A 26774-nucleotide genomic window follows, 5' to 3' on the forward strand; every position below is an offset into this window, starting at 1 on the left:
AATCTCGGTGAGAACACTGACGGCAGCCTGTGGCACCTGAGGAACACCCGTTCAAGAAAACCTGCTGAATCTCGGTGAGAACACTGACGGCAGCCTGTGGCACCTGAGGAACACCCGTTCAAGAAAACCTGCTGAATCTCAGTGAGAACACTGACGGCAGCCTGTGGCACCTGAGGAACACCCGTTCAAGAAAACCTGCTGAATCTCAGTGAGAACACTGACGGCAGCCTGTGGCACCTGAGGAACACCCGTTCAAGAAAACCTGCTGAATCTCAGTGAGAACACTGACGGCAGCCTGTGGCACCTGAGGAACACCCGTTCAAGAAAACCTGCTGAATCTCAGTGAGAACACTGACGGCAGCCTGTGGCACCTGAGGAACACCCGTTCAAGAAAACCTGCTGAATCTCAGTGAGAACACTGACTGCAGCCTGTGGCACCTGAGGAACACCCGTTCAAGAAAACCTGCTGAATCTCGGTGAGAACACTGAGCTCTGTGCTGGAGCTTGCCTTAGTCCCCCCGCCTTTCCCCAGCTCCACAGGAGCCTTGAAAACAATAGCCCCACAAATATGGGAGTTGTGAAAGTCAGTCAGCCTAGCAGCCCCTCAAGGGAGAAAAATGGGTCTGGAGCTCCCCTAAAGCCTATCCCCAGAGCACTGTCATTATGTGACCTGTTGGGCAGAATCCCCAAAACTCTCTTCTTAAGTTTATTATTATATAACCTTACTCAGAGCTCACTCCATTTAAACAACCCTCTTCCTAGAGCATTTGTAAACAAACAAACAATACGTGCCAATTGTTTGAAATTGCAGCTACCTGAGGTAGTAAAACAACTTGGGGCTGATCAAAAAACTGAAAAGAAAAAGCTGGGGAATGAGATATCTACAGGAGGCTTGGAAAAGCTCTGACATATTCCTGGGAAACAAGAAGACAGCATACATTCGCAGGGCTGTGTACATGCCCAGGGAAGACTTGAAAAGTCCCTATCTTTCATCTCTGGCTGACTTTGAAGCTCTGCACAAGCCAACAGTGAAGGCTAAGGCAGAGTTGTAAACCACCTGCACACACATACTCACACACACACACACACACACACACACACACTCATGGTCCCCCAGCAAAGAATCGGGCATTTACTGCTTCATGCATTTAAAGAAATCAATGTCCAATCATTAGTTGTCCATCAAACTAGTGAAGCAGAGACCAATGGACACATGATAAAAAATACAGAATGTACAAAATTAGTCCCCAAAAGTCACTAAATGAACAACAATAAACTCTGGGAGGGGAAATATGATTCCCAGAATTGCTGTATTCTATTATAAAAGATACCCAATTTCCACCAGAAACATTACAAAACAGGCAAAGAAACAAAAGTGTGTTTTAAACACAGTGGGGGAAGTAGCCAAGAGAAACCTAGACAAAGATTTCTTTTGGACTTACTCAACAAAGATTTTTAAAGACCTCTAATAAACAGGTTCAAAGAATTAAAAGAAACTATCAAAAATTAAAGGCATGATAAGAATGTTTCAACAACTAGAGGTTATCAGTAATGTGATATTAAGAATAAAGATCTCCTTTGAATAACTTAGCCTTCCACCTTAGGAAACTGGGAAAAGAAGAGCAGTCTAAATGCAAAGCAAGCAGAAAGAAGGAGATAGTAAAGCTTAGAATGGAAACAATAGTCGCTGTGTGTTATCTCTGGGAAAGTGAGCCCCTTAGAGGAGACAGCCATCTTCACAGGCGATGTGAAAGGGCGTTGATAGCAAGTTTCTGAGCCAAGAGTTTGAGGTGTTTGGTTTCTACAGAGTATCATTGTTGCAAAGGGCCTTGGGCAAGTGATGGGACAGACAAGTAATATGAGATAAACACCTACTGTCATTTCCTGTTCCCAGAGGCAAGGTCCAGACTCCAAGTTTTGACAGTTCTAAGAGGGTCAAACCTCAGATTGTCCTGCCTGTGTCCTGCCCCCCAACTCCCAGTCACTTTCACCTCTGGTAATTATAAGAGACACTTTCCCATCCTTTGCAAAACCATCCACAAGTGGCTGGATCAGCAGCGACAAGGAGAGAAAAGACCCTTGACAGAGAGAGCTCTGGACCTGCAGTGACCGTAGCAAAGGTTGAGAAGGATCCCAGGAACACATGGCAAGAAGGGAGAGGCATGTGGCTGGCAGCCTCCAGTCCTGCATACTAAGTGAGGAGTCCCAGGCTGGAACAGCCCATTCTCCACACGTGGTCCCTGAGAGCGTGACCCCAAAACCTCTGAACCAAGAGTACACAAGTATTTGTATGATTCACTGCCCAAGGGAATGTACAGATGGAAACATCAGGCTGAAACAGACTGAGAGGTAACATCTATCACATGTTCAATATTAATTAATACGATGACACGGCAGCCAAGAAAGTGAATACAATCTCAGGCTCCATGGATGTAAGTAAACTGTCTGCAATGAGAGAGCATCTCCCTGTGGTCTGACAGCCGGAGGGCACAGAACTCCTTGCCCCAGTCTAAGCACCACCATATGAAGAGGGCACACAAACAAATGACAAGATGGCAGGTACTTGAGGGAGACTGAGTAACACTGGCATTGTCAAAGGAATAGGGTGGGAAGGTCACTGGGAATTTAAGAAAAATGTAGGAAGTGTAGCTAGAGAAGAAAAATATTAGCATGGGGAAGTCAGAAGTAGAAATGAGATTGTATCCCAAATATTTTAAGAGCTACCACGTGGAAAGAGGATTAGATGCTATTTAGGATGATTGATTACAAAAGGCTATGCTAGAATGAGGGTCACCAGGGGAGTGGAGGCAGATTTCAACTCCACACCAAGATGAGCTTTTCTGCCTAGAAATGTCCTCTTGCTTTTGGCATAATTTAGCCTCAACATTAATTAAAAGCCATTTAGATAAGAAACCAATATTTGCTATTCCCTTGGATAGTAGCTTCAAAAAGATTTCTGTGAAATTACTGATAATAATCTCAGGGAGAAATGGGAGAATAGAGAAAAAAATTCCCTAGGAAGAATCATATTCTACAAACCACCCATTTTTCCAATGATTAAAAAAAAAAGAGCAAAGACTTCTAGTAAGTGTTTTGGTGACTAGATTCAAAATCAAATGTGGAAATTAAACATAAATTCTATTCCAGCAAAAGTTCCTATGAAAATGGGGAGAAACTTTTAGTAATTTGAGCTTCCAAAGGATGGACTGAGAAACAGGAGGGTTCATGGGTGAAGAGCAGGATCCTAGCAGAGGACCCTGGAAAAGAGATTTTTGTGTTGAATGGGAGGGTGGAGGGATAGCTCTAATGCCCCCTAACCTGAGCTTTCCAGGTGTCCAGGGAGGAAAGCAAGCCCAGGCTGGGCTCAGAGTCTTGGCTCAGCCACTTACCAGCCACACGATCAGGTCCCTGAACTTTCTTGACTTCTTTCTCCATCTGAAACATGAGGAAGCTGGACCAGGTGATTGCTGAGAACTTGGCTAGCTCTGGACAGTAGACTTCAGACAGAGTTCGAGAACAGAGGCCTACTCCATCCATACACTTTCTGCATTCGTTTATCAATTAAACTTGATTCCCGAGACAACTGTTGTACTAGCAATCTTAGGAATATTTTCTAAGCGAGCAAATAAACCAGGATAAAATAAAATTTTATATGAAAATTCTAACACACAAATTCAAAATCTATGTCACCCAAAAAGGGAGTGAGACCCAGTCATTCAGTTAATGGCACCAACCTGAAACTACAAAGGTAACCAAACCCTTCAATTGAGTAACTTTTTAAAAAAGCTATATGTGCTTCACAGCAATTTTTATCACCTGTACAAGGAGAAAAGAAATGCCTCTGAATAATTAAATACACTGTTAAAATATTAAATACCTCCTACAGGCAGTGAAGTGATCTATTTATCTGGTGTCATTCTCTCTCCTGGTACTACCTGCATCTATTCATGCTCCACAAACACAAGGTCAATGAACTTTTAACAGAGGAGGATCACAGGTCGAAGCTTCCTCTTACCTGCCTGGCTGCTGCCTGGATCCAGGTGGAAGCAGGCAGTGGATGGTTAGGAGACAAATTGACAAGGCTGGAGAACTCTTGATTCCAATTCTGCGAGGACCTGAATAAAGGGACCGGAGAAGTGGCTCTGCCCTCTATTTTTTTCTATTAAGTTCAAAATATTTATTTTCCTCTTCTAACTTTTCCCCCTTTCTCCTTCTTCCTTCTCTCTCTCTCCCTCTCTCTTCTTTCTCTCTCTTCCTTAGAAAACAGAGGAAACACTGATCAGTTGCCTCCCACAAGTGCCCACAAGTGTATGTGCCCTGACTGGTAATTGAACCCACCACCTTTTAGTGCCCAGGACGAAGCTCCAATCAACTGAGCCACCTGGCCAGGGCTTTCAAGTTTCAATGAACCCTTAAGTGAGGCTATTTCCCTTTTTACTGGTAGAAAAAAAAAATAATGTATTCATTTTAAAACTCAAGAAATACCAAAAATATTAAGGTCAATGGCTCTGATGAATTTGGCAACACTTCAGGACCATTCAGGTAGTAGGGCCTGCCACTCTGTGCTTCTGTGGCTGTGAATTTATTTTTCTCCTTATTGTTTTATATACACACATGCACATGCATACACACACACACAGAAAGTACCCGATACATATGGTTGCCTTTTCACCTCAGGATGCCTGATGCCACTTACTAGCTTGGGGACATGGCAAATCACCTTAAATCTCCTAACCTCAGAATTATAGATAAAGCAGGATAAAAATAGTCTAAGTAATGTTTACTTTCTCTTCTTATTTTGTGCCTGTTCATAAGTTCTGCAAAGTTGTGCCTGCTCATAAGTTCTGCAAAGTTGTAATTTGTTATTAACTACGACTGGCTGAGTATAACATCTGAATGCTTTCCAAAGCTGCACACATGAACACTCAGCCAGGGGACAGCACAGTGATATTTCAAAGTATGAGAGGGCATTCTGCATTGTCACCACCACTAGAGGAAGCTATTGCCATCAGAGCCGGGAGCCAGGAAAGCCCTGTGCTCTACAACAGCCAGGAACAATGTGCCAACCAAAATGCCCATATGCCTTTGTCAAGAAATACTGGAAGACATTTCAAAGAATCACACCCAAGACTGTAAAAACATTAATATTAAAACATACCCCTATGATGACAAATGCAGAGAATAAGAGTCATGACTAGCTAGGAATAGGCCAGGCTCTTCCTGCTCCACAACTTTTTTTTTTTTATTTTTTTTTATGTCAAATATTCTTTAATGGAAACATTTTCCATTGTAGTTCCTAACTAGCCGGACATTCCACTGCACCACTGATATCATCTATGATGTCACGAGGGTGGCAGCCATCAACATTGCAGCCCACAGACTGGGCAGTCCCCAGGATCTCTTTAATAGTTCCAAACAGTTCTCTAGCTAACAATCGGTGCTGCATCTGTCAGGCAATGCTGACAATCTTACCAAAAGTGATATTTCCACTTAATGTTTAGTGCTTATTTTTTTTTTTCTTCTTCTGTCTCTTGGAAGGCTCTTGATGATCAGGGCAGAGGCAAGAAGGCACTACCTCAGTCTGGGTTTGTCTGTTCTGAATGGTCAGTTTCACTGTAATCCTCAGACCCTTCCAATTATTGGTTGCTTTGGTGATGTCATCACCAACCTTTTTCAGAGACAGGCCCAGGGAGCCAATCTGGGGCTCAGGGCAGATGTGGCACCCACTTCCACACCAGTGCACCTCAGGTATACAACTTTGATTTCTTTGGGGTTGAACTTTGGCACCATGGTGGAGGCAGCTGGTGTCAGATGAACCCGGATTGGGGACAACTGAAGAAAGTTGCACCTGACCCTCCTGCAGGTCGAAAGCTGAAAACTCCACATGTACTGACGGAGCCTTTACACAGCTCTGCATAAGTTCTCACCACGATGGATTCTCAGAGCTGGATACTCTATTTTACTAAAGTGACTAATCAGGACACACCTTGGGAATAGAACAGAACTGGCTGGATAAACAGGTCTAACAGAGGCTTCAACCCCCTCACTGAGAAGGGAACACCAAACGGAGCACATGAGGCTTTCCTCCCATCACTTTTAGACAATCATTTCAAACAACCCGCTTCTTTATGGCAACCACCCATGTAACAACCAGTCAATGCAAATAGCAATCTCAAAAATGTATTTTTATTGATTTTAGAAAGGGAGGGGGGATAGAAACGTCAATGATGAGACTCATTGATTGGGTGCCTCCTGCACACCCCTGCTGGGGATCCAGCCAACCTGGGCATGTGCCCTGATTGGGAATTGAACTGTGACCTCCTGGTTTTTAGGTCAATGTTCAACCACTGTACCACACCGGCAGGGCAATAACACAAATTCTTAATGTCCCTAGTGAATGCATCTTAGTCACATAGAGGACACTAAAATCTCTCCCTGAAACCTGAATTGCCAGAGTGCCATCACCCACAAGTGTCTGGGCCATGAAGCCACAAGAGTATTTGAGATATAATACCTTAGCTGTCTATCAAGGTTGCCCAAGTCCCAAGGCCAATTCTTGGAGACCAAATATGGATTTGGGGTTTCTGGGGCCTGCCTGCTCACTTGGGAGTTCCTTGCATAGGTAGGATGGCATTAGTTTAGGGCAACACAGGCCAGATAACCTTGAGGTTACTAATCTGGCCAAGGACAAGAGGAAGGAATTTGTAGGTTCCACAGTAAGCATGTAAGTTATAATAGCTATAATTAAATGGCCACATATCGTCCTACCAAATGCACAGTCTCAAGGGACACAGTGCTTTCTACTGGAATACTGGCCAGCAACTGCCACTAACATATAAACTTCTGTGTACCCCATTCACATGCCAATATCGATTCATATCATTGCCTCAACTAAAAACGAGCTTTTCAGCTCCCACACGAATTGGCAGCATTGCAAGGATGACAAACTTTATGTACATGCCTATCTTGTATGGGCTTGGCTTCAGCAGTCCCTTTCATCTGTGAAAGTCACTTTTACAGACCAAGAGAAAAGTATGCCTTTATCCTTAGGCAGTTATACCACGACAATACATAAGAATGTATGTGTGGCCCCAGCTGGTGTGGCTTGGTTGGGTATCTTCCTGTGCAACAGGAGGTTGCCAGTTTGATTTCCCTCAGGGCACATACCGGGACTGTGGGCTTGATCCCCAAAAGGGGGTGTGCAGGAGGCAACTGATCGATCAATGTTATGCTCTCACATTGATGTTTCTCTCTACCCCTTCTTCTCTCTAAAAACCAACAAACTCTTCTTTTAGAACATGTGTGTATGCATGCATATACATGTATGGTGGGTATCTGTATACATATATGTATATATTTCATTGGTTCTCTTAAAAAGAGTAACTCCACCCCCCCCAAATAAACACCCCTACATTTAATAATCACTCAAAAAAAGAAAATCTACCTCCTTGCTTTCCTAAGTCAATTCCACTCTGTTCCAGTGATACAGACTGCTCTGGAGCAGCCAGTCATGAATGCTAGGGCTCTGCTACTATCACTGCACACTGACAGGCACCTCCCAACCCCAAAGGCACCACTTCACGGGACTATCTTATACACAAGTATAAACCTCTCCACTAACAAGTAAGTGTTAGGGTCATCTCTCTGAATATATTTGTCTTCTACAACTTTTTCCATAATCTGATTAGGTTATAGGCACTTAGCAAAACAGGAAGCTTTCCAAAAGCCACCCATACAAGCATACCACTGCTCAGAACCCTCTAGTTGTGCATGATTTAATAAAACTGACCATATAGGATAACGCTGTTTATTAAAAATATATCCAGGGAGAAGGAAGTCAGTGCATTTATGCAATTTTACATACACATCTGTAGTTTGAGGTTCCATTATTCCAACAGTTCATATAAATCACTGTTTCAGATCAGAGAGAAAAAAATGCTTTACACAGGAGATCAGCAATTGGTTATAGGTTTGGTCTTAAGTAGGCTTGTTGTAAAAATAAAACCACCTCTTCCAGTATTAAAGAATGTTTCCTTTATGCAGGCAAGTCTTTAGAGTTAAGAACTTTTCCTTGCACAAGAATTTACTTCAAGTTCTTGGAAAACAGCCAACCCTCCATTTTCTAGAAATATAAATGCTATATTCTGTCTGGGATCTTTTTCTTTTGAGGTAACAAAGGAAGCATTTTCAGTGATCTGACACTAGTTACCCTTGAGCTGGTATGCCAGCTCCTGCCATGGCAGACCTATGACCCATACAAGAGCATTTCTCAGAGTTAGAAATACAGAGTATGACATTTCCAAACAACATTCTTATTACAGTAGGGAAAAACGGGTCATAAAATCCAGACTAAGATAAATGGATGAAAAGTTTGATCATTTTTGCTAAAGGAGGATGGACACTAGCATCCAGAATACCCTCAAAGGACGTGGTTTCTGAATGCACTAACATGTCTTTCCCCTGCAAGTCTCCTTAACTTTTTTCTCCCCCCCTTGGAGTATCAGTGACATCGCCATTTCCTGAGTTTGTACTCACTGACAAAAATCGGGAGCACAGAGCACAGCCTCAAAACCTGATGAAGCAGAGGGAAGACAAACCTCCAATTCGCTGGCGAGAATCCTTTCTGTGGAAAACCAAGACTTGAACCTAATTTCTTATATGCAGAAGTTGGGGCTTCATTACTCAGCCTTAGGGACTTTATGCACACACAGGTGGCCCTATTGAAGTTCTGGAGTGACTGGTCACAGCCTTCTGGAGTTCAGTACTGAAGTGTTGTTCAATGCAGAAAAGAGGGACTTGGGGTACTACCTTCTTTATAAACTGTGAAGGTGAGAGGAAGTTTATCAATATAAACACAGGAAACCAGAGCTGAGGAACAGGAAGAGAGAAATCTGTACCCTCATGTGTGGCTGTGTTTAAGGTTTCTGCTAAATTAGGCTAAGGTATCTATAACTTTCTCCATGTCTGTCCCCAATTAGACTAACCTTACAATTCCCTTTGGGGAGGGAGGGGGGATGGGGATGCAATTACATGTAACTCCCTCTCCCTTCCTTCTTAAAAAGAAAGTTAAAATATACAAAGCAGATTAAACCAGTCACTGTCCAACACACCATGACATATTTGGTGTTAGCTGCCCAACATCTGACTGACTCCATCTCAGCAAAATTAAAGGACAACAGAATATTAGGACACTATCCAACTGTTTACGCATACAAAGGATATCTAAAAATTAGTGCTTGTTGATAGGATTACTAAGCAAATAAATTTAAGGCATAACTGGAGTAACAGCAAATGAAATAGAATACATTTTCCCTACAATGCAATATTAAGGCCTCTGCCAAGGGAGACTGCTTTACAATGGGGAAGTCTTCCTGCTCATAACTAACCAAGGGTTGCTGAGGAAACTGTAGGCTAAAGACTGAGTGTTTAAACAGATAATTACTGACTCTTAAACACTCAAGCTCCACAACTGGATTAAAAACCATCATAGGTACTGGTTAGACGGTCAATCAATGAGGGCAAATCTGCCAGGGCCACAACATGAAAATGTCAAATACAGATATTTTAGTAGGAGACATTACTTTGTTTATACACAGGTCTAAATGTTAACAGAACCCTGATTTAAAAAAAACAAAATGCTATGTTTACGCAAAAATCTTTGTGCTTAGTTTGTAAAAAGGTATCAGAACAGTTGAAAACAAATCGGTTCATTTGTTAACCTAGCGCTGCTTGATTAAACGGCTTAGTTCCTATGCTCTATCAGAACTGCAGAAATGCCACCCCTTCCCCCATGTCAAGGTACAGCTGCTCTCACCTGTCAGAGCCTCTGCAGGGACCAGGGAGACAGGCCCCTGAGCAGCTCTTACAGCTCCTCACACTTCACAGAGGTCACTCCCGAGCTCAGTGAAGAATGCGGCTCGTGGGGATGAGCGCCCACTAGGGGATGCTCCATGTAAGGCCATTTAAGTGGAAAACGACAGTCATCAAAATAAAACAAGCCACTCAGTTTCTTCTCAGTGGTAGAATAGGAACAAAGGGGTTTCTACATCAATTAAATAAAACTTTGGAACAGTAAGTAAAACAAAAAAAAATTTGATTTCTCAAAGTTCAATTAAAAAAAAAAGACCTCATCTCTTTTTCAAAAAATTTGAATTATGGAAATTCTCTCAAATTTATGTAATAGGCTTAATTTTGACCTTAGGAAGGAGTCTCCTCCCATTTTCTCTCCACATTTTTATGTTCTTCAAGTTGCTATTATAAAATCTTTGAGAAGCAAAATCAGCCATGACGCGGAATCATGGAGATGTAACAATTTACTTCAGAAATACATCTACACAAATTATGCATACAGCACAGAACTATAAACAAAAAGGTGAAGCAAACATTATTTATTTTTAGGTAGAAACATTAGCCTGATGAATTATTGCAGATTTGAGAAATCAGCACATAGAACTACTGGACAGAGCATTGCTTACAGGTGCTTTTATCTGTGTGGAGACAAAGGCTGAACTGTTTGTCCCAAGTTATCGCTGGGAAGGGGGGAGGGGGGAGTGGAAGAAAGACAGACTATGAACAAAAACTTAAAACAAGAACATGGGAGAAAAAAATTATTTTACTCCAAAAGGGAATTAAAACTGCTTGTTTTCTTTAAAACTTTACATCAATTCAAAATGCTCTGGCCATAGAATAATACATACTGGACGGCCCAAGCTGTACATTTTGTAACCTACACAAGAGAAATGAATGAATGAGCTTTCCTTGCCTCTGCTCCATGGGCTGTGGCTGCTGGAATCCCCATGTAAACATTCCTAGTGTGTCACTGGTAGGAAGCCAGCAAGTAATACCCTACAACTATATTAAAACTAAGCTCTAAGAAAAGTCCACCCAATTACAAAGGCTGAATTATATTGACAGTATAAGTCAAGTTTTGACTTTTAAATTATATCTTAATTCAGAGAACATGGAACAACAAAAGCCCATGGCTAATGAAAATGTAACAATTGAGTGTCATATACAAAAAAAACTGTGTGAACTGCACAGACAATGCATGAACGGGGAGAAAAAAATTAGAAGGAAGTGAAAAGCACACAGAGCTAACCTACTGAACTATTTGTCAAATAAGCGTGAGCTTTAATTTCTGTACTTATGTACAAGAGTTATCTTTGGAGGAAACAATACTGCAGACTTAGCTAGATGGATACACACAGCCCAGAATTAAACTGCACAGCGACATTTATTGTTTCAGCCTGGAAAAACATCCCCTTTTTCAAATTTCACACAGCAAAGCAAGTTAAAAACTTCACTCATCAAATAAACGATAATTTAAACAAGAACTTGCTAAAGAAACCTCATCACAACAATGGTTTAGGGCCTGATCACTTTAAGTCCATGGGGCCATTAATGAATATCAACCAAGTGTCTCTTTTATCATCTGCAAGCCGTTTTTCCTACAACAAGAAGGAGTAACATGTTTCCTTGACTCAGGTGATACATTTAGAAAAGAAATCATGATTTGTTTTCTTTTGCTGTAACAGGCAGACACTGCATTCCTCGGTGTAATCAGGAAAGATGGAACGATTGCTGCCCTTCTCTTGCGGCTATTAACAGTTTTTCCCGCATTATCTCAAGGCTTGAATAGTCCGGCAACTTAAGATAGTTCACACAAGTCATTACGGAGGGCAAGAAGTCATCTGGGTTTTCTGTCGATTCGAATGTCTTCCGAACAATTGTCAAGGGTGGGTTCAAACTCCGGAAGCCTAATTTAGAGGGAAGGAAGAGAGACCAAGGACTCAGTAAGTGTACAGGATGCAAACAGCCAGCTTAGAGAACACTTTCTTAGCCATGAGAGGAGTCAGACTGGAATGATAGACATGCCTTTTTTATGCTACGCCTATCAAAAAACACTACACTGCTTTGCTGTATAATATTACCACACACACGAGGTACTATTTCTTCCTTGGAGATTAAACCTACATATTCAATATACCTTTAGTGCATGGAACCTGGCATTTGCTTTATTTACTATAAAAAGTCATTGCATAACATGAAGGCAAACTGTTTCTTATGTCTTCTAACTTTTAAAAGAGTACCAACTCATACCTATAGAAGTATGTTAGGACTCAACTTTGAACATTCACACTTCAGAATACCTTCACATCTAAGATCATAATGTACATATGTCAAAAGCAGCATTACAGTGTATAGTAATCCTATTTCAATGTGTTTAAGATAAACCTCTACGAGTTTTCCTGCCAGTTATATCTGTTAATGAATTACCTCACAAACCAAAAATTGAGAAACATTACCATACCGGAATAACTATGAGGCACTGTAAATCAAATAAAAAATATCCTGCTATTGGTACTGAAGTGTACACACACACACACACACACACACACACACACACACACACACACACACACAGTTATAGCTACATTCAATGTCAGGCATCAACAGTGTACCCACCTCCAACAGGCAATCTCGGGCTACCTGTCACAAACTGGAGAAATAACCTCTGCTGCTCATTATCAAAACTACTGAGAATCTCAAACAAAAACTTCACAGCCCGACTGCAACAGAAATAATTATTATTATTTCATATTAAAATACAGATTTGAATCACAACACATTGCCAACTCTCACAATTAACTAGAGACTGTCAAATTTAAGTATGACTACATATGAATTCACATTACAATGAACCCTGAAATCAAATTTGCTTCTGCTGTTATAGCTAGAATTTAAGTGGAATGTTACTGTTATAATAACTAAGATTTGTATGGGATTGTTCAGATATCCCTGTTTTACTATAAATATCAGAAAACCTCCTTTAATATGTAGACAAATTAGAAAATACCCCCCTTTTATTGTTTACAATATATACATACACAGACTACCAAATTCTAAGCTATAAATTGAACCCCTGGCAGACCCCAGCGTTCACCTGTCATGAGTGTAACCGTGATCTGGCCTGCAGCATTCCATCAGTATCTTTGTATCCCAAGTGTCTGCTTTACTGCCACATAGGAGTTGATCCAGCTGTGCATTTAAATAAGGGTAAAGAATTACTCAAGATAATAGCTGTATAACAGATTGAAGTGCATACAATATGTTTCATAGTATGCCAAAAAGGTCTGAATGTATTAAGGAAGAGTATCATTTTTATATCAAAGACTTCTGCTAGGACCTCTTTAGATACTGTGCTCTTCTAATGCATTTACACATTCCATTTCCCCTTCTGTTGTACATTAATAGGAATTCTGCCCATTTGTTGGGATTTAGAGTTCTAGAGAAGTCTTTAATTTCAAACAAAACATATGAAACAAACACTTGATTTAAGTTTTCCTAACTCTTCTCAGTTCTTTAGAAGCTTTAACCTGATAACCTACTTCTAACCAAGTAGATTTTTATAAGTCCTGGCTTTTGGAATCACAAGGGTACTCAATAAGGGAAGCCAAGAGATAGACTACTGAGCTGGAGAGCAGTGGGAGAAGTAAGTTAAAATGAGACATAGCAAATCGGTAGTTTTCCACATTTTGTAAAGAGATGCATGTCTATGCCATATAGTTGTTTAGGGCTATATGGGGACCCACCTATCCATTACAGAATGATTGTTAGAAAGCAAAAAATGCCTTTGTGTCCTTGGAGAATCTTAACATCAGTTTCAAATCAAACCATCTTTTCTTTAATTTAACTGCCCATTTGCAGAATGAGTATATACTTTTGAGAAAATCCAATTTGGGACATACGAAATTTAATACTGACTACCTGTCACTGTCAGGTACTTCATGTATCCTGTTCAGTGAGACAGAGGTTATAATTTTATAGACAAGGCAGTCAGATTAGGTACAATTACTTGGATACGGTCACACAGCTAGGCAGTGAGGAACAGGACTCAAATATGGGAGCAACACTTGCTATTTTCAAGTCCAGGTGACACTTGGTGCTTTAAAGTGCTAGGGATGCCACATGCTTCAATAGTTACCAAACCCAAGTGGACATAAAAATAATGAGATTAAAAAGCTGTTATTCAAAGATTTCCAGATTCAGCCAGCAACGAATGTGTGTATTCTAAAGCTAGTATTGAAAAAAAAGGTTTGCAAACTGGGGAAACCTAACACCTTCTAGACTGGTTCTATGACATTTCATGTAGTCTGAGATTCATGTTGCATTTTAAGATGGCTAGAAAAACTATGCATAAAGTCATATTTTCCATTCTCAAAAGTATTCTCTGAATTTGGCAATTAATAAATTTATAACACTTCCTTAAAATTTCAAGGACTAACTTGAATCTTGAAACCAAGTCTCATCAAATCCAGGAAATGTGGTTAATAAAAAATAACAACAAATAAAGACAGTGTGACCCCCTCAGTACCAGTTTCATTATTCTGGACCCATGGCTCTCCCTGCTCACCACAGCAGCACAGACACCTAAGTCCCACGCCCCATCAAGCATCCAGGTCTCAGCTGACAATGATACTATGCTTCCTCAATCACACATGGACCCCACTCCCTTATATTTAATATTTATATTACACTGAATATTTATATAGTTCATATATATTATTTATACAGTATAAAATGTTATATTTGATGTTTTAATATTTTTCCTTGCTCAGGAAATGGCTTTATCTTTCTCAAAAATCCATCTCTTGCTCCCAACCCTCTTTTTGTTTGCAACAGTGGAGTCTTCGACTAGCACAGAAATACCCCACTAAGATAATTAAGGCACAGAACTAGAAATGAACATTTATTTTAGATATAAGATACTCACCTCTTCTGGGTAGAAGTACTGAAGATGACTGAGTGGGAAGACTGATTCAAATCCATCTCTGAATGAATCAAACTGCCTGGAAACGCCTTCATTTAGAGCCCAGAATATAACCAGCTGCAAAAGAGAAAAATCTTTTACAAACTGTGACAACATTTCAAATCTTTTTCCGCAACAAAGTACAGTGAAACATTACTTAAAAAAAAAATGGACAAGTAACAATTACTGTTGTTTTAAATGTGAAATTTTTAGTTTTATATCCTGTTAAGTTCTTAGAACCCAACCCTTTGCTAAGTATGTGCACGTAGCAAAAGGCACACTATAGAAATGCAGTCACATAACAAAAAGCATCTGTAACTGGCCCAACATTATCTAGCCATCAATCACATTGACTAACCTATTTGTTCAGAAATAGAGGACACATTCAGATAAAAATAAAAACATTATTATAAATTATTTTCAGAGAGCCTTAATCTGGATGTTAATGCTTCATTTAATAGTAAACTGAAAGAAAAGCAGCAGGTAAATAGTATTTAAGGTTCTCTACTATCGTTTCTCCTCCCCCCCCCCGCCCCCCCCCTCAAACTGGTGAAGAAATCAGAGCTAAAAATTTTCAGAGGTTCTATCTAAAATCCCACACTTAAGTTAGTGGAAGAGTTAGGTCTAGGTTGAGGGTAATATTTCATCTTGAACACAATGCTCTTTCCACTCAATGTCTAGAAAAAAAAAAACACTTTTCAAAAAGTAGCAATAAAGACCTCATGGGTTGTAATTTAAAACATAATTTGTATTCAATATAAAATTATTTTTCCTTAATTCAGCTTATAAAGGTAAAGAACCATGAATTGGTAATTTGAAAGGCCTCATCAATCCCACAAATGTGCGAATGTGTGTGCGTGTGTGTGTGTGTTAGAGGCAATTTTTATCTGGCTTGATAGCGATTTAGTCACAAGGGATAGCTCCTTTTCAGTAATTTCTACTCAAACTGTGACAAAATGTGAAATGTGATCATCTAAGATAGTATTTAAGCTTAAGAATAGCAAACTCAAGATTGTATAAGGCATTGTGAAATATCCAATATATCCTCTCATAGAACAAACAAAGCTAAGGCTGAAAAAGTCAACTTCATGCAGTGATCCTACAGGTCAAAGGTCTCAAACTAGACCGTGCAGGCAGCTAGCTGGCACCTTGTGCTTTAGTGGACTGGCCCCTTCCCTCTCCTTCAGAGCAGTAGCCACAGGCAAAGCTCTGCATCACCACAGATGGTCTTCTCCCCAAAGGACGCCACGATTACATACCCTTAGATACTCTTCTAGATTATAGATAGTGACAGGTATATCCTTTCCTCCTTTCTTCAGTTCGATGTTGGGAAACCCTGGCAGAGTGAAATCCAATCCCAGATCTTCAACTGAGCAGCCATTCATAGTCAAAGTTTCTAATGCATATCGTAGACTCTCTTTGGTCTACACAAAAGGGAAGGGGGTTGTCAAGTACCGTCATTCACTTAATTATGTTTTTGTGTTTATAAAATAAAAGACATGCTAGCACATTTTATGGTTTCTTTTAGCTCTTAGCCTATTTTTTTTTCTTTTGTCATAATCTACACATGACCAAGTCACTGAGATAACAAAAGAAATAATCTTAAACACTTTCGATTCCAACTGTTTTTATATGAGAAACAAGATCTTAAGTGTTCCTTCATAATGAGATGTTTGCTACTCAATTTGATCATATTCAAATCAAATTTCTCAAAAAGGCCAAGATACTATGCATAATGGTCTACTTAAAGAGTGTGGGCTCTGGAGTCAAACTTTTCATAAATTCTTGGCAAATCTTAATGAATTCAATATATGTATATAGCTAATACTGAGTAATACAATATAGTTAGGAAATTATAAATTCAAGTAAGTACAAACAATGCACTATCTAGTAATAAAAATATTTTTTCTCTGGAAAGTCCAAGTCTAGAGAATACCTTGTAAATTCTTAATCGGGACTAGAATAACAAATATATATTCATATAATAGCACTACAGTGAAAAAAGATTCCAACAAAGAAAAATCAAGTCACACTCTTAGAAAGAAGGCAAATGGGTTTCTGGATTAGAGATGCCTCTATGTGCAGAAAATTAGTCATTTTAAACAGACTGATTATTAAATCATTTTTTTAAGACATTTGACACTATGGGTTCCAGATCAAGCATCCTGGGCTTAAATTCCAGCTCTCACATTCTGGGTATGTGACCTTGGGCAGCACGTTACCCCAACCTATCTGCCTTGGGTTTCTCACGTGTAAAACTGAGATAATAGAAATACCTAAGTCTCACAGTGTTGTTGTGGATTATATAAATTAACATATGTAAGGCACCTGGAACATGCCATGATTTTACTTTCTTTCCTTGCTTCTATCCCTGGGCCATTATTTACCTAAAAGATAATCGATCCTAAATAAGACTACAATAGTTTAAAACTTACAAAGTTGCTAAGTGTAAACCTAAGTGGTTCTAAAAATCTGAAAACAGATATTGTATTGAAAATATGGACTTGGCAAAGATCTGGCTATTTCCCTTAATAAGCTTATTTCTCCAAAATCACCAACAACTACCAATTAATATGGGAGCTAAGATGAATTCCCTTACAAATCATCCTCCCTGACACAAAGGCATTCTAAAACCCCCAACTTGTCTACTGTAAGCTCCTCTCAATTTTATGGAGAGGCCTGATGCACAAAATTCGTGCACTGGGTGTGTGTGTGTATGTGTGTGTGTGTGTGGTCCCTCAGTCCAGCCTGTACTCTCTCTAATCTGGGACCCCTCGGGGGATGTCGGACTGCCGGTTTAGGCCCGATCCCACAGGGCCTAAACCGGCAGTCAGACATCCCTCTCACAATCCGGGACTGCTGGCTCCCAACCACTCGCCTGCCTGCCAGCCTGATCACCCCCTAACCCAGTGGTTCTCAACCTTCTGGCCCTTTAAATAGAATTCCTCATGTTGTGACCCCAACCATAAAATTATTTTTGTTGCTACTTCATAACTGTAATGTTGCTATTGTTATGAATCGTAATGTAAATATCTGATACGCAGGATGGTCTTAGGCGACCCCAGTGAAAGGGTCGTTTGACCGCCAAAGGGGTCGCGACCCACAGGTTGAGAACCACTGCCCTAACCATTCCTCTGCCACAGCCTGATCAATGCCTAATTGCTCCCCTGCCGGCCCGTTTGCCCCCAACTGCCTTCCCCTGACAGCCTGATCTCACCCCCAACTGCCCTCCCCTGCTGGCTTGATCACCCCTAACGGCCTCTGCCTCGGTCCCCCACCACCATGGTTTTGTCTGGAAAGAAGTCGGTGCTGGAAAATGGCCGATCGACCCAGTCTTATTAGCATATTACCCTTTTATTAATATAGATAGGACACTTTGACTCTATAGAATCTCTTCTCTATTCTTAATGGGAGTTGATTTAACTTTGGTCCATGTTACCTGCCCAATATAAGCTATCTGAGTCTGTGCCATTTTTTAAAAATACAACTTCGCCTTCTTGTAATGTCAGATACCACTACTAATCTCAGACTGAGTGAAATGACTTCTTAGTAAAAAATATCAATTAATGATATAAAACTCAAGAGTACCCATGAAATCTAAAGGAAACTTCAATATGTGTTACCAAAATATAGTACACAGCCACTATGATTTTTAAAGATATCATCCTGAAATCTCTCTAGAAACAAATGGACTGTTCCTAAATTCAGCCACATTTCAGGACAAAAAAAAAAAAATCTGTCCTAAGAACAGTTTTATTGATTCAAATGCTTACTAAAAGAATTCAGCCTGACATAGTATCTGCCCAGATACATAACACCCATATAAAATTTAACAAGCAGGAGCCTTTGATTTCAGTTAGGAGTGTATTTTATTTGCTAATCAAGCCTTTTACTCACCAACTGCTGTTATTATAGGCCATCTTACACATTATAAAATCACGTTTCAGTTGTGATAAAAAATTAAAATTTTCTAAAATAACATAACTGTGTCAAATACAAACCACTTAACAAAGACCTCATCTTTCTACAATAAGAAACTGATCCATTTGGAGGTTTCCTCATCTTGTAAGCCTACCTGGGATTTATCTTGTTCAAGTCTTTTCTTCTGTCTGACAACGTCTTCTAGGTGATACACTGATCTGGCTACCACTGGGTCAATGTCAAACAAATCGTGTGACGTCAGTGAAGTTTCTTGCCGTAGCATCCACTTATAAAAGGGTAAGCCAAGGGGAAGGTCCACCTGAAAGGGAATATGCAAAATATTATTTTTAAATATATTTTATTGATTTCTTACAGAGAGGAGGGAAAGGGATAGAGAATTAGAAACATCAATGAGAGAGAAACATCGATCAGCTGCCTCCTGCACACTCCCCACTGGGGATGTGCCCGCAACCAAGGTACATGCCCTTGACCGGAATCGAAACCTGGGACCTTTGAGTCCGAAGGCTGATGCTCTATTCACTGAGCCAAACCAGTTAGGGCGAATATGCAAAATATTTTAAGTCACAGCTTCTAGAATTGTCTCAGTTTTATAACTGACATGTCAAGAGGTCATTTAAATAGGTCAAATAATCCTTAGAGGAAAACAGTCCGTATTAAGGACTATTTCCCTCATTATATGAAAAGAATCCCCATTTAAATTCAATCTGGGGCCCTGATATAATGAAATTTTAAAAATACTTAAGTATTCTATTTAAACAATGACCCTATAAAATAATTTTTCAATGATGGACTTAAAGTCTCCATAAGAACTCAATATCAAGCGATGTTTAGAGGGAAAAGTTAAAAAAACCAACTGATTATCATTAAAAGAAAATAAAATGGAAATTCTAAAATAACTGGTGAACAGCCCATTCTTGTTACAGTGAAATTGTAAGCTTGTGAATTTGACATCAAATGAAAATGTCTTCCACATACAAAGTAGCTTATAAAATGTGAGAAGAGGAAATGGAGGAAAGTCTAGAAATATTCAAACCTCTGTGAGTACTGATTTCCTTGGATTATTTTCATTCTAGCTCTCTACTGGAAAATTACTATAAGTTTAATTACATACTCATGCTTTCCTACTGAATTGAAACTATGATATCAAATACTTCAGAAATATATCATTAAAACCATGCCTGATTCTGAGCCTCTGCTTCTAGCAGAACATGGGCCACAGATTGGCATTTGGACATCACCTGGGAGCTGGTATGAGAATGTAGAATCTTGGGCCTCACCCTTGAACTACTGAATCAGAATTGGCTTTTGTAACAAAATCCCCAAGTAATTCATATGCACATTAAAGTTTGTATAGCACTGTTTTAAAAATACAGCATTAAGCACATGGGATTAGGCACTTTCATAAAACAGGCACACAAAAATTTATAGAAAAGCAAATAAACTTACCAATCTGAAATCCATAATAGCCTTGGCCATTAATTTTCCTAAGAAGCGAAACTTCATCTTAACCTTTGCAATATGAGCTGGCTTTGCTGTCCTACCAAAGGGAAGCGCAAACAGGCCCTGGAGGTTTTGAATATACTTGGTCCCTTCTTGGCTTCCTGTAAATGAACAAGTAACCAAACTTTACATGCTCTCTCCCAAAACAAGACAAAACAAAAACTGGTAACTCAGAACATTTAAGAAATGCAATATTCTCAAAATCAGAAAGATCATGTAATTAAGTCCCCTAGAGCTGGAAGGGCCTCCCTTAATTGATAATAAGAAAAAGGCTAAAATAAATTAAGGTCAGAGAGAATGGTCCTCTGCTACAAATTAAATATATTTAATGAATTGCAAGGGCCCTTTACCTGATCTGAATAACACAAATTGACTGACTAACTCAGATTAATATTACCTTTTGGATTGCTTAGAGTAACTTCTTCACCTCTCCAAAGACCCAAGTCAGCTCTCTGTAGTTCCTGAGATACAAGTGCATAAAACTCCAGTGTAGGCCCAAGACCTGTACCAACCTACAGAAGAATAAAAGTAGAACAATTTCAAATTTTAAAATTTGCACCCCTTTTTTTAACCTGAAAACCTCTTGGCAATGTGGATACTAACAGGAACTCTTTATCAGGACGCAGTAGGGATTATTTCTCCAACTGACCTGACTGTATTTCTTCAGTCTGGATCATCTAGAACAGTGGTTCTCAACCTTGGCTGCACATTAGAATCACCTGGGAATCTTTTTTAAAATCCTGATTTCTGGGCCTCATCCTCCGGAAATTCTGTTTCTTTGTTACTAACGTTGTGGCCCCACCCCATAACAAAGAAACAGAATTTCTGGAGGATGAGGCCCAGAAATCAGGATTTTAAAAAAGATTCCCAGGTGATTCTAATGTGCAGCCAAGGTTGAGAACCACTGTTCTAGAATAAGAACTAGCATCCCTTTCTAATTTCCTACTCCCTATGGCCCAAAGTTAGCCTCAGAGAGTACATCAGTGCTTCTCAAGCCCATGGTGCACTGGGATCTTCTGAAAGCTGTTTAACATGCACACATGGGGGGTAGGCAGGCCCGGATGACTCTAATTTAGTAGGTGGGTCATTTCAAGCCTGGGCATTGGTATCCTGAAACAAGCTCCAAGAAACTATATGGTCTGAGCTTGTATCCTGAGAAAAGAAGCTATATACCTTACCCTCAGGGACTAAGGCAGTTCTCAATCTGTGGGTCGCAACCCCTTTGGCGGTCGAACGACCCTTTCACAGGGGTCGCCTAAGACCACCCTGCATATCAGATATTTACATTACAATTCATAACAGTAGCAACATTACAGTTATGAAGTAGCAACGAAAATAATTTTATGGTTGGGTCACAACATGAGGAACTGTATTTAAAGGGCCAGAAGGTTGAGAGCCACTGGACTAAGGCATGGTCTGCATATGGCTCTCTCTCATTCTATCTTTGGTGAATGGCAACTCTGAAACCAGCTCAAATGTCATCTCCTTAGGAAAAGCCTCCTTATATGCCCAGTTACTTTGCTTCTTTTCTTAGGATTTACATTTCAGCTACTAAGTACTTACCATATTTCACTGTCAGCATTTCATTATATGCCTGTATATCGCACCCGAGGGAAACTTTAACCAGTTAACTGCCATGATATTTTGAGTTTAATTAACATGTTAAGTATCCTTGTCAGTCACCGGTGACTGACACTATACTTTCCATCCGGAAGACAAAACAGGCTAGGCGCTTAATGTGTTAAAAAAGGTCTGCTGCTTGCATCTATAGACGCTTATGGCGTACAAATGGTTAATTCACCTCTGTATCCTCTACAGTGCTGGAGCACACACTAGCCTTTAACAGCGGTTTGTTAAACAAACACAAATAAGGGGAGGTCTGAATTCATACCAGCACACACTGGGCTAACTTAGCCTCAGAAAGTACACAAGTGCTTCTCAAGCCCATGGTGCACTGGTGCCGGGAGCCGGTCCATGCTTGCTGTTTCAAGGGACCTGGCATATATGGCATACTGTTCTTAAAATGTTTGCTCACCTTCTTGGCACTATGTGTTTTAACCAAGGTCTCTGAGAAAGGTTGTTTCCCCAGGTAGGGATTTTCCCCTGAAGTTAGGGAGGGAATAAAACCTCTTAACTAAGTGCCAGGCGGGTAATTAATCACTTTAACTACGAACAATCATGCTTAAGCTACATAATCTTTACTCCCTGGAATGGAGATAAGAAATGCCCTAACCTTTGTAATAGAGATTGATAGGATTGAATCAACTGATATAAATACAGATGTAACAAGACAGAAAGGGAGACAGAACCTAGGCACAGAACCTACACAGAACGTTCTCTAGAGACAGAAGAACTTCGCTGGAGAGAACATGGCAAAAGTTCCTGGACAGAAACTGGCCTCAGAACCTAGAGACAGAACCTAGCGAGAGAACATGGCAAAAGATCCTGGACTGAACCTGACTACAGAAATTGGCAAGAGAACCTGACTAGAACCTGGTAACTGAACCTGGCTGGAGAACCTGGACAGAACCTGGCTGGAGAACCTAGCGAGGGAACTTGGCTACAGAACCTGGCTGGAGAACCTAGTAAGACAACATGGACACAGAACCTGGCTGGAGATCCTAAGCAGAACTTCGCTGGAGATCTAGACCAGAACTTGGCTGGAGATCCTGGCTGGAGATCCTGGCTAGGCTGCTGATCAACTGAACACTGTCTCCGTGTCCTTCCTTCTTCGCCGACTCCATCCACACCTTTGGGGACCCCTGGACCTGCTGGGGTTGGACTCCGGCACACTGGGATCTCCTGAGTGCTGTTTAACATGCACATGGGGGGTAGGTGCATCCTGAAGACTCTGATTTAGTAGGTGGGTCTCGTTTTGATCCTGGACACTGGTATCTTGAAACAAACCCCGGAGATAACTGTACAGCCAGCTGAGAATGAACATGCCTCCTCCATGAGATACATGAGCCTGGGGCAATGTTCAGCCTAGATATTCCTTCATGTTCTATCAAGGTCCTACCAGCTCAGACAATAAGCTAAATATGCAGCTAAGGACAAGTTAATACCAAAGTCTATAGGCTAAATCTAACCACTGTCCTGTCAAGAAGGCTGTATTTCACGTGCATGGTATTTGCAACTAATGGGCACTACTTTACCACTAGAGGCCTGGTGCATGAAATTCATGGATGGGTATAAGCATAACCAATGGACAATAAGACACTGGGGGGTAAGGGAGGTTGGGGGAATGTCAAGGGGGGGGGGAGAGAAAGGAGACATATGTAATACTCCTTGTAATACTTGAAGCAATAAAACAAAATTAAAAAAAGAAAGAAAGAAAGAAATTCGTGCATGGGTAGGGTCCCTAGGCATGGCCTGTGATCAGGGCTGATCTGTGGGGTGACTGGTGGGGCAATCGGGGGCCCCCACTGGCATCCGCCTTGGCTGGCCTGGCGCTGCAGGCTCGCCACCCATCACTGCTGGTTGGGGCCTGCGGGCTGGGGGCAATTCCTGTGTTGAGCATTTGTTTCTGGTGGTCAGTGCACATCATAGCGACTAGTTGTTCAAATGTTCGGTCAATTTGCATATTAGGCTTTTATTATACAGGATTATCACAGTTACTTTTAAAAAGTATCCAAACTAGTTTAAAAGATTAGGTGCAGTCCACCAAAGGTATAACTCAACTTTCCAAACAGTGATCTGTTGGGACCTGGTGACATGTTCCTAATCCCCCCCATCCCTTTGTTAGTTTTCCACAGCAGTGAAAGGTATCAGCATTCAGCCCACACACCAACCCAAACCTGGGAGCCATCTGTGGCTCTTCTCAGTCTTACTCTCCACATTGCAACCAATCATTAAACACTAAGCCTGCCCCACCTTCAAAACATATAAACTTTTACCACCAATTTCTCATTTGGTCTCTGCACCAGCATTTTTGGCATCTCACAGCCTATAATCAAAGTGCTAAGAGAGAGCCTTAGAAAACATAGTTTTGTATCATTCTTCCACACCCTCTGAGGCTCCCCATCTCACTCACAGCAAAAGCTCAGGTTAAAAAAACTGCCCACGTGTCCTATGATCCCTCCTCCCACCCTCCAGCCACAAGTCATCTGCCACCAGGAAGGAATGTTGCCTCAGGGCTTTTGCATGTCTATTCTTTTGCTAGAGATATTCTTCTCCTCAAATGTCACCTTAGAACACCCTGTCCCCTCCCCATCATGCTCCATCTTCCTATTTTCCTTTCTTTTTCTTCATCTCATAGCCATGTGTATGAGTGTGTGTGTGTATTGACCTCCCCAAACTAAAAGAAAAGTCCCATGATGGTAGGGACTTTGTACATTTTGTTCTCCACTGGGTCTTGGAGGAAAGAAAGGAGGGGAAAGAGGAGAGAGAAGCAGAGAGAGAAATGAATAAAACTGCAGTAATACCTGATACCCACAAGATGGTGCTTTAAAGTCAGTTCTTTCTCCCTTTAGCATACTACCCCTATGCTAAGTAGAAATCACAGATCAAATCAGTCTATTTCCTTTATCCAAATACTGTTATTTCCATAGGTAAAACAGACAACTTAAAATATTAACTGACATGAAACATTCAAATGTACATCAACTGGTGATGAAACATACTATGAATAGTCTATTACTATTACTCAGCAATAAAAGGAAACAACAGCACGATGATCTCAAAAGCATTATACTAAGTGAGAGAAGAGTAACAAAAATGGTTACATGCTGTATAATTCCATTTATTATGACTGTAAAAAAGGACAAAACTACAGGGGCAGGGATAGGGGATAAAGAGCAGGTACTGACTGTAAAGTGGTCCAAGAAAATATTTTGTGATGGTGGTTGGATTTTTTTCTTGATCATGATGTGGTAGTGATTACAGACTGTATACTTGTCAACTCTTACAATTGTACATCCTAAAAATGTACATTTATTACACACAAATAATATCTTAGTAAACCTGTTTTTTTAAAAAATTTCCAGATGTCAGGTAATTCCCAATTATCTTTTAGAATTTCACAGGACCAAGAAACTCTAATGACAATCTTATCAAGGACACAAACCATGCTCAAAACTGTCCCGACTCAAAAACTCACCTCATTTTCATACTGAATTTCTAACATGGCCCGTGAGCTGCCAAGATCCTGCATCACAGACTCGGCTTGTTTCAGCAGCTCTTCTCTGTTCACAGTACGCTACAAAATAAAGTACAAAAGTGAGGAAAATAAGTACACTTTACACTTTAATAAACAGGTGCTATTTCTTGAAGTGCAAAAAAATTAACTAAACTGCTAAAAAACTATTTTTTTTTACAAAGCACACCTCAGAAAAGGTTAAGAAGTAGCTGCACTGCTATAAACATCGGCAGCATTCCTGGCATACATACATGAAGAAAAGTTAGATGTAAGTGCAATTTTTATCTTGAGCCCATGGCAAGTTCAGAAAATTCAAGTTGGAGAAGGATCTCTGAAACACTGCCAAACATCAAAGCAATTCAGGGCTGCAGTAACTTAACATATCCCTGGGTGCACTTATAGATAGGCAGATGAAGAAGAAATAGGAATGGAGGTGATAGGTGAGCTGGAAACCTACTACTGGCCCTGACCTGCAGAGATCCAACAAACTCTACTGCAAACATCTACTAATGAGATTCATGAGGACGAGGAAGGTTTTGGCAGATCTCCAAAGTCTACCAGAACAATTTTTATGGAATCCTAATGACACCTATCAAGATAGGAGTAGCGAGTGTTGTTTTTTTCTTTTAAAGTAGAATGTTTTTGGTTTTGCTTTGCTTCTCATTCCTTCCACTCCTCTTCTTCTGTCATTACTAATGGCTCTTATGAGACTTTTGGAGATAAAGGTTTTGAGAAGACAGACTTGCATAAGAATCCTCAGCAAGAAAGAGGCAGGAGAGAAGTCTTAAGTAAAAGGCAGTGTAGTGGCATAAGTGGAGGACTGGGTCTCAGATGCAAATGGCTTAGAGCTGTGTGTTTTAGGGCTATGAATGTGGAGCCAGATTAGAAGCACAGGAAGATGAAGTCAACAACACAGGGGGCTAACTGGTCTATGCACATAAAATGTATCAAGGATTTTGTTTCAGTTTCTTCTAATTGGAGTAATTTGCTAAGGGAATGAAGTAGAGCTGATTAATTCTACCTACTGCATAGGGATCAATTATAAAAATAAAAGCCTAATATGCTAAGTGTCTGACCATTTGACTAGTCGCTTAGCTTGCTGCACAGTGGTTCTCAACCTTCTGGCCGTTTAAATATAGTTCCTCATGTTGTAACCCAACCATAAAATTATTTTTGTTGCTACTTTGTAACTGTAATGTTGCTACTGTTATGAATCGTAATGTAAATATCTGATATGCAGGATGGTCTTAGGCGACCCTTGTGAAAGGGTCGTTCGACCACCAAAGGGGTCGCGAGCCACAGGTTGAGAACCGTTGTGCTAGAGTCTGGCCGATCGGGACTGGGCGAGACGGGATGGACATGCCCTGGAGCCCTCACACGGTCCCT

General features: G+C 40.4%; 1 protein-coding gene and 1 pseudogene across 30 annotated transcripts in view; both read right to left on the minus strand.

Moving 5' to 3' along the window:
• Positions 1-4418: 4418 nt before the first annotated feature.
• Positions 4419-7156, minus strand: LOC118661160 (annotated as a pseudogene).
• Positions 7157-10373: 3217 nt separating this feature from the next.
• Positions 10374-26774, minus strand: part of TRIP12 (thyroid hormone receptor interactor 12) — a 128849-nt gene continuing 112448 nt past the window's right edge. For 17 of the 30 annotated variants that reach the window (XM_036318806.1, XM_036318808.1, XM_036318824.1 and 14 more), the window contains 9 exons: positions 25350-25448; positions 20649-20763; positions 20198-20352; positions 18885-19049; positions 16069-16233; positions 14774-14887; positions 12944-13038; positions 12466-12569; positions 10374-11756 (listed from right to left, as the gene is read on the minus strand). In XM_036318806.1, coding sequence (XP_036174699.1) covers positions 11560-11756; positions 12466-12569; positions 12944-13038; positions 14774-14887; positions 16069-16233; positions 18885-19049; positions 20198-20352; positions 20649-20763; positions 25350-25448 — 1209 coding nt within the window. In that variant the 3' untranslated portion in view covers positions 10374-11559. The remainder of the gene's footprint in view (positions 11757-12465; positions 12570-12943; positions 13039-14773; positions 14888-16068; positions 16234-18884; positions 19050-20197; positions 20353-20648; positions 20764-25349; positions 25449-26774) is intronic. The other 13 variants (XM_036318830.1, XM_036318829.1, XM_036318827.1 and 10 more) reach the window with 2 other exon arrangements.

The sequence above is a fragment of the Myotis myotis genome, unplaced genomic scaffold (genome assembly GCF_014108235.1).
Source record: "Myotis myotis isolate mMyoMyo1 unplaced genomic scaffold, mMyoMyo1.p scaffold_m19_p_8, whole genome shotgun sequence".
In the NCBI taxonomy this organism is placed as follows: domain Eukaryota; kingdom Metazoa; phylum Chordata; class Mammalia; order Chiroptera; family Vespertilionidae; genus Myotis; species Myotis myotis.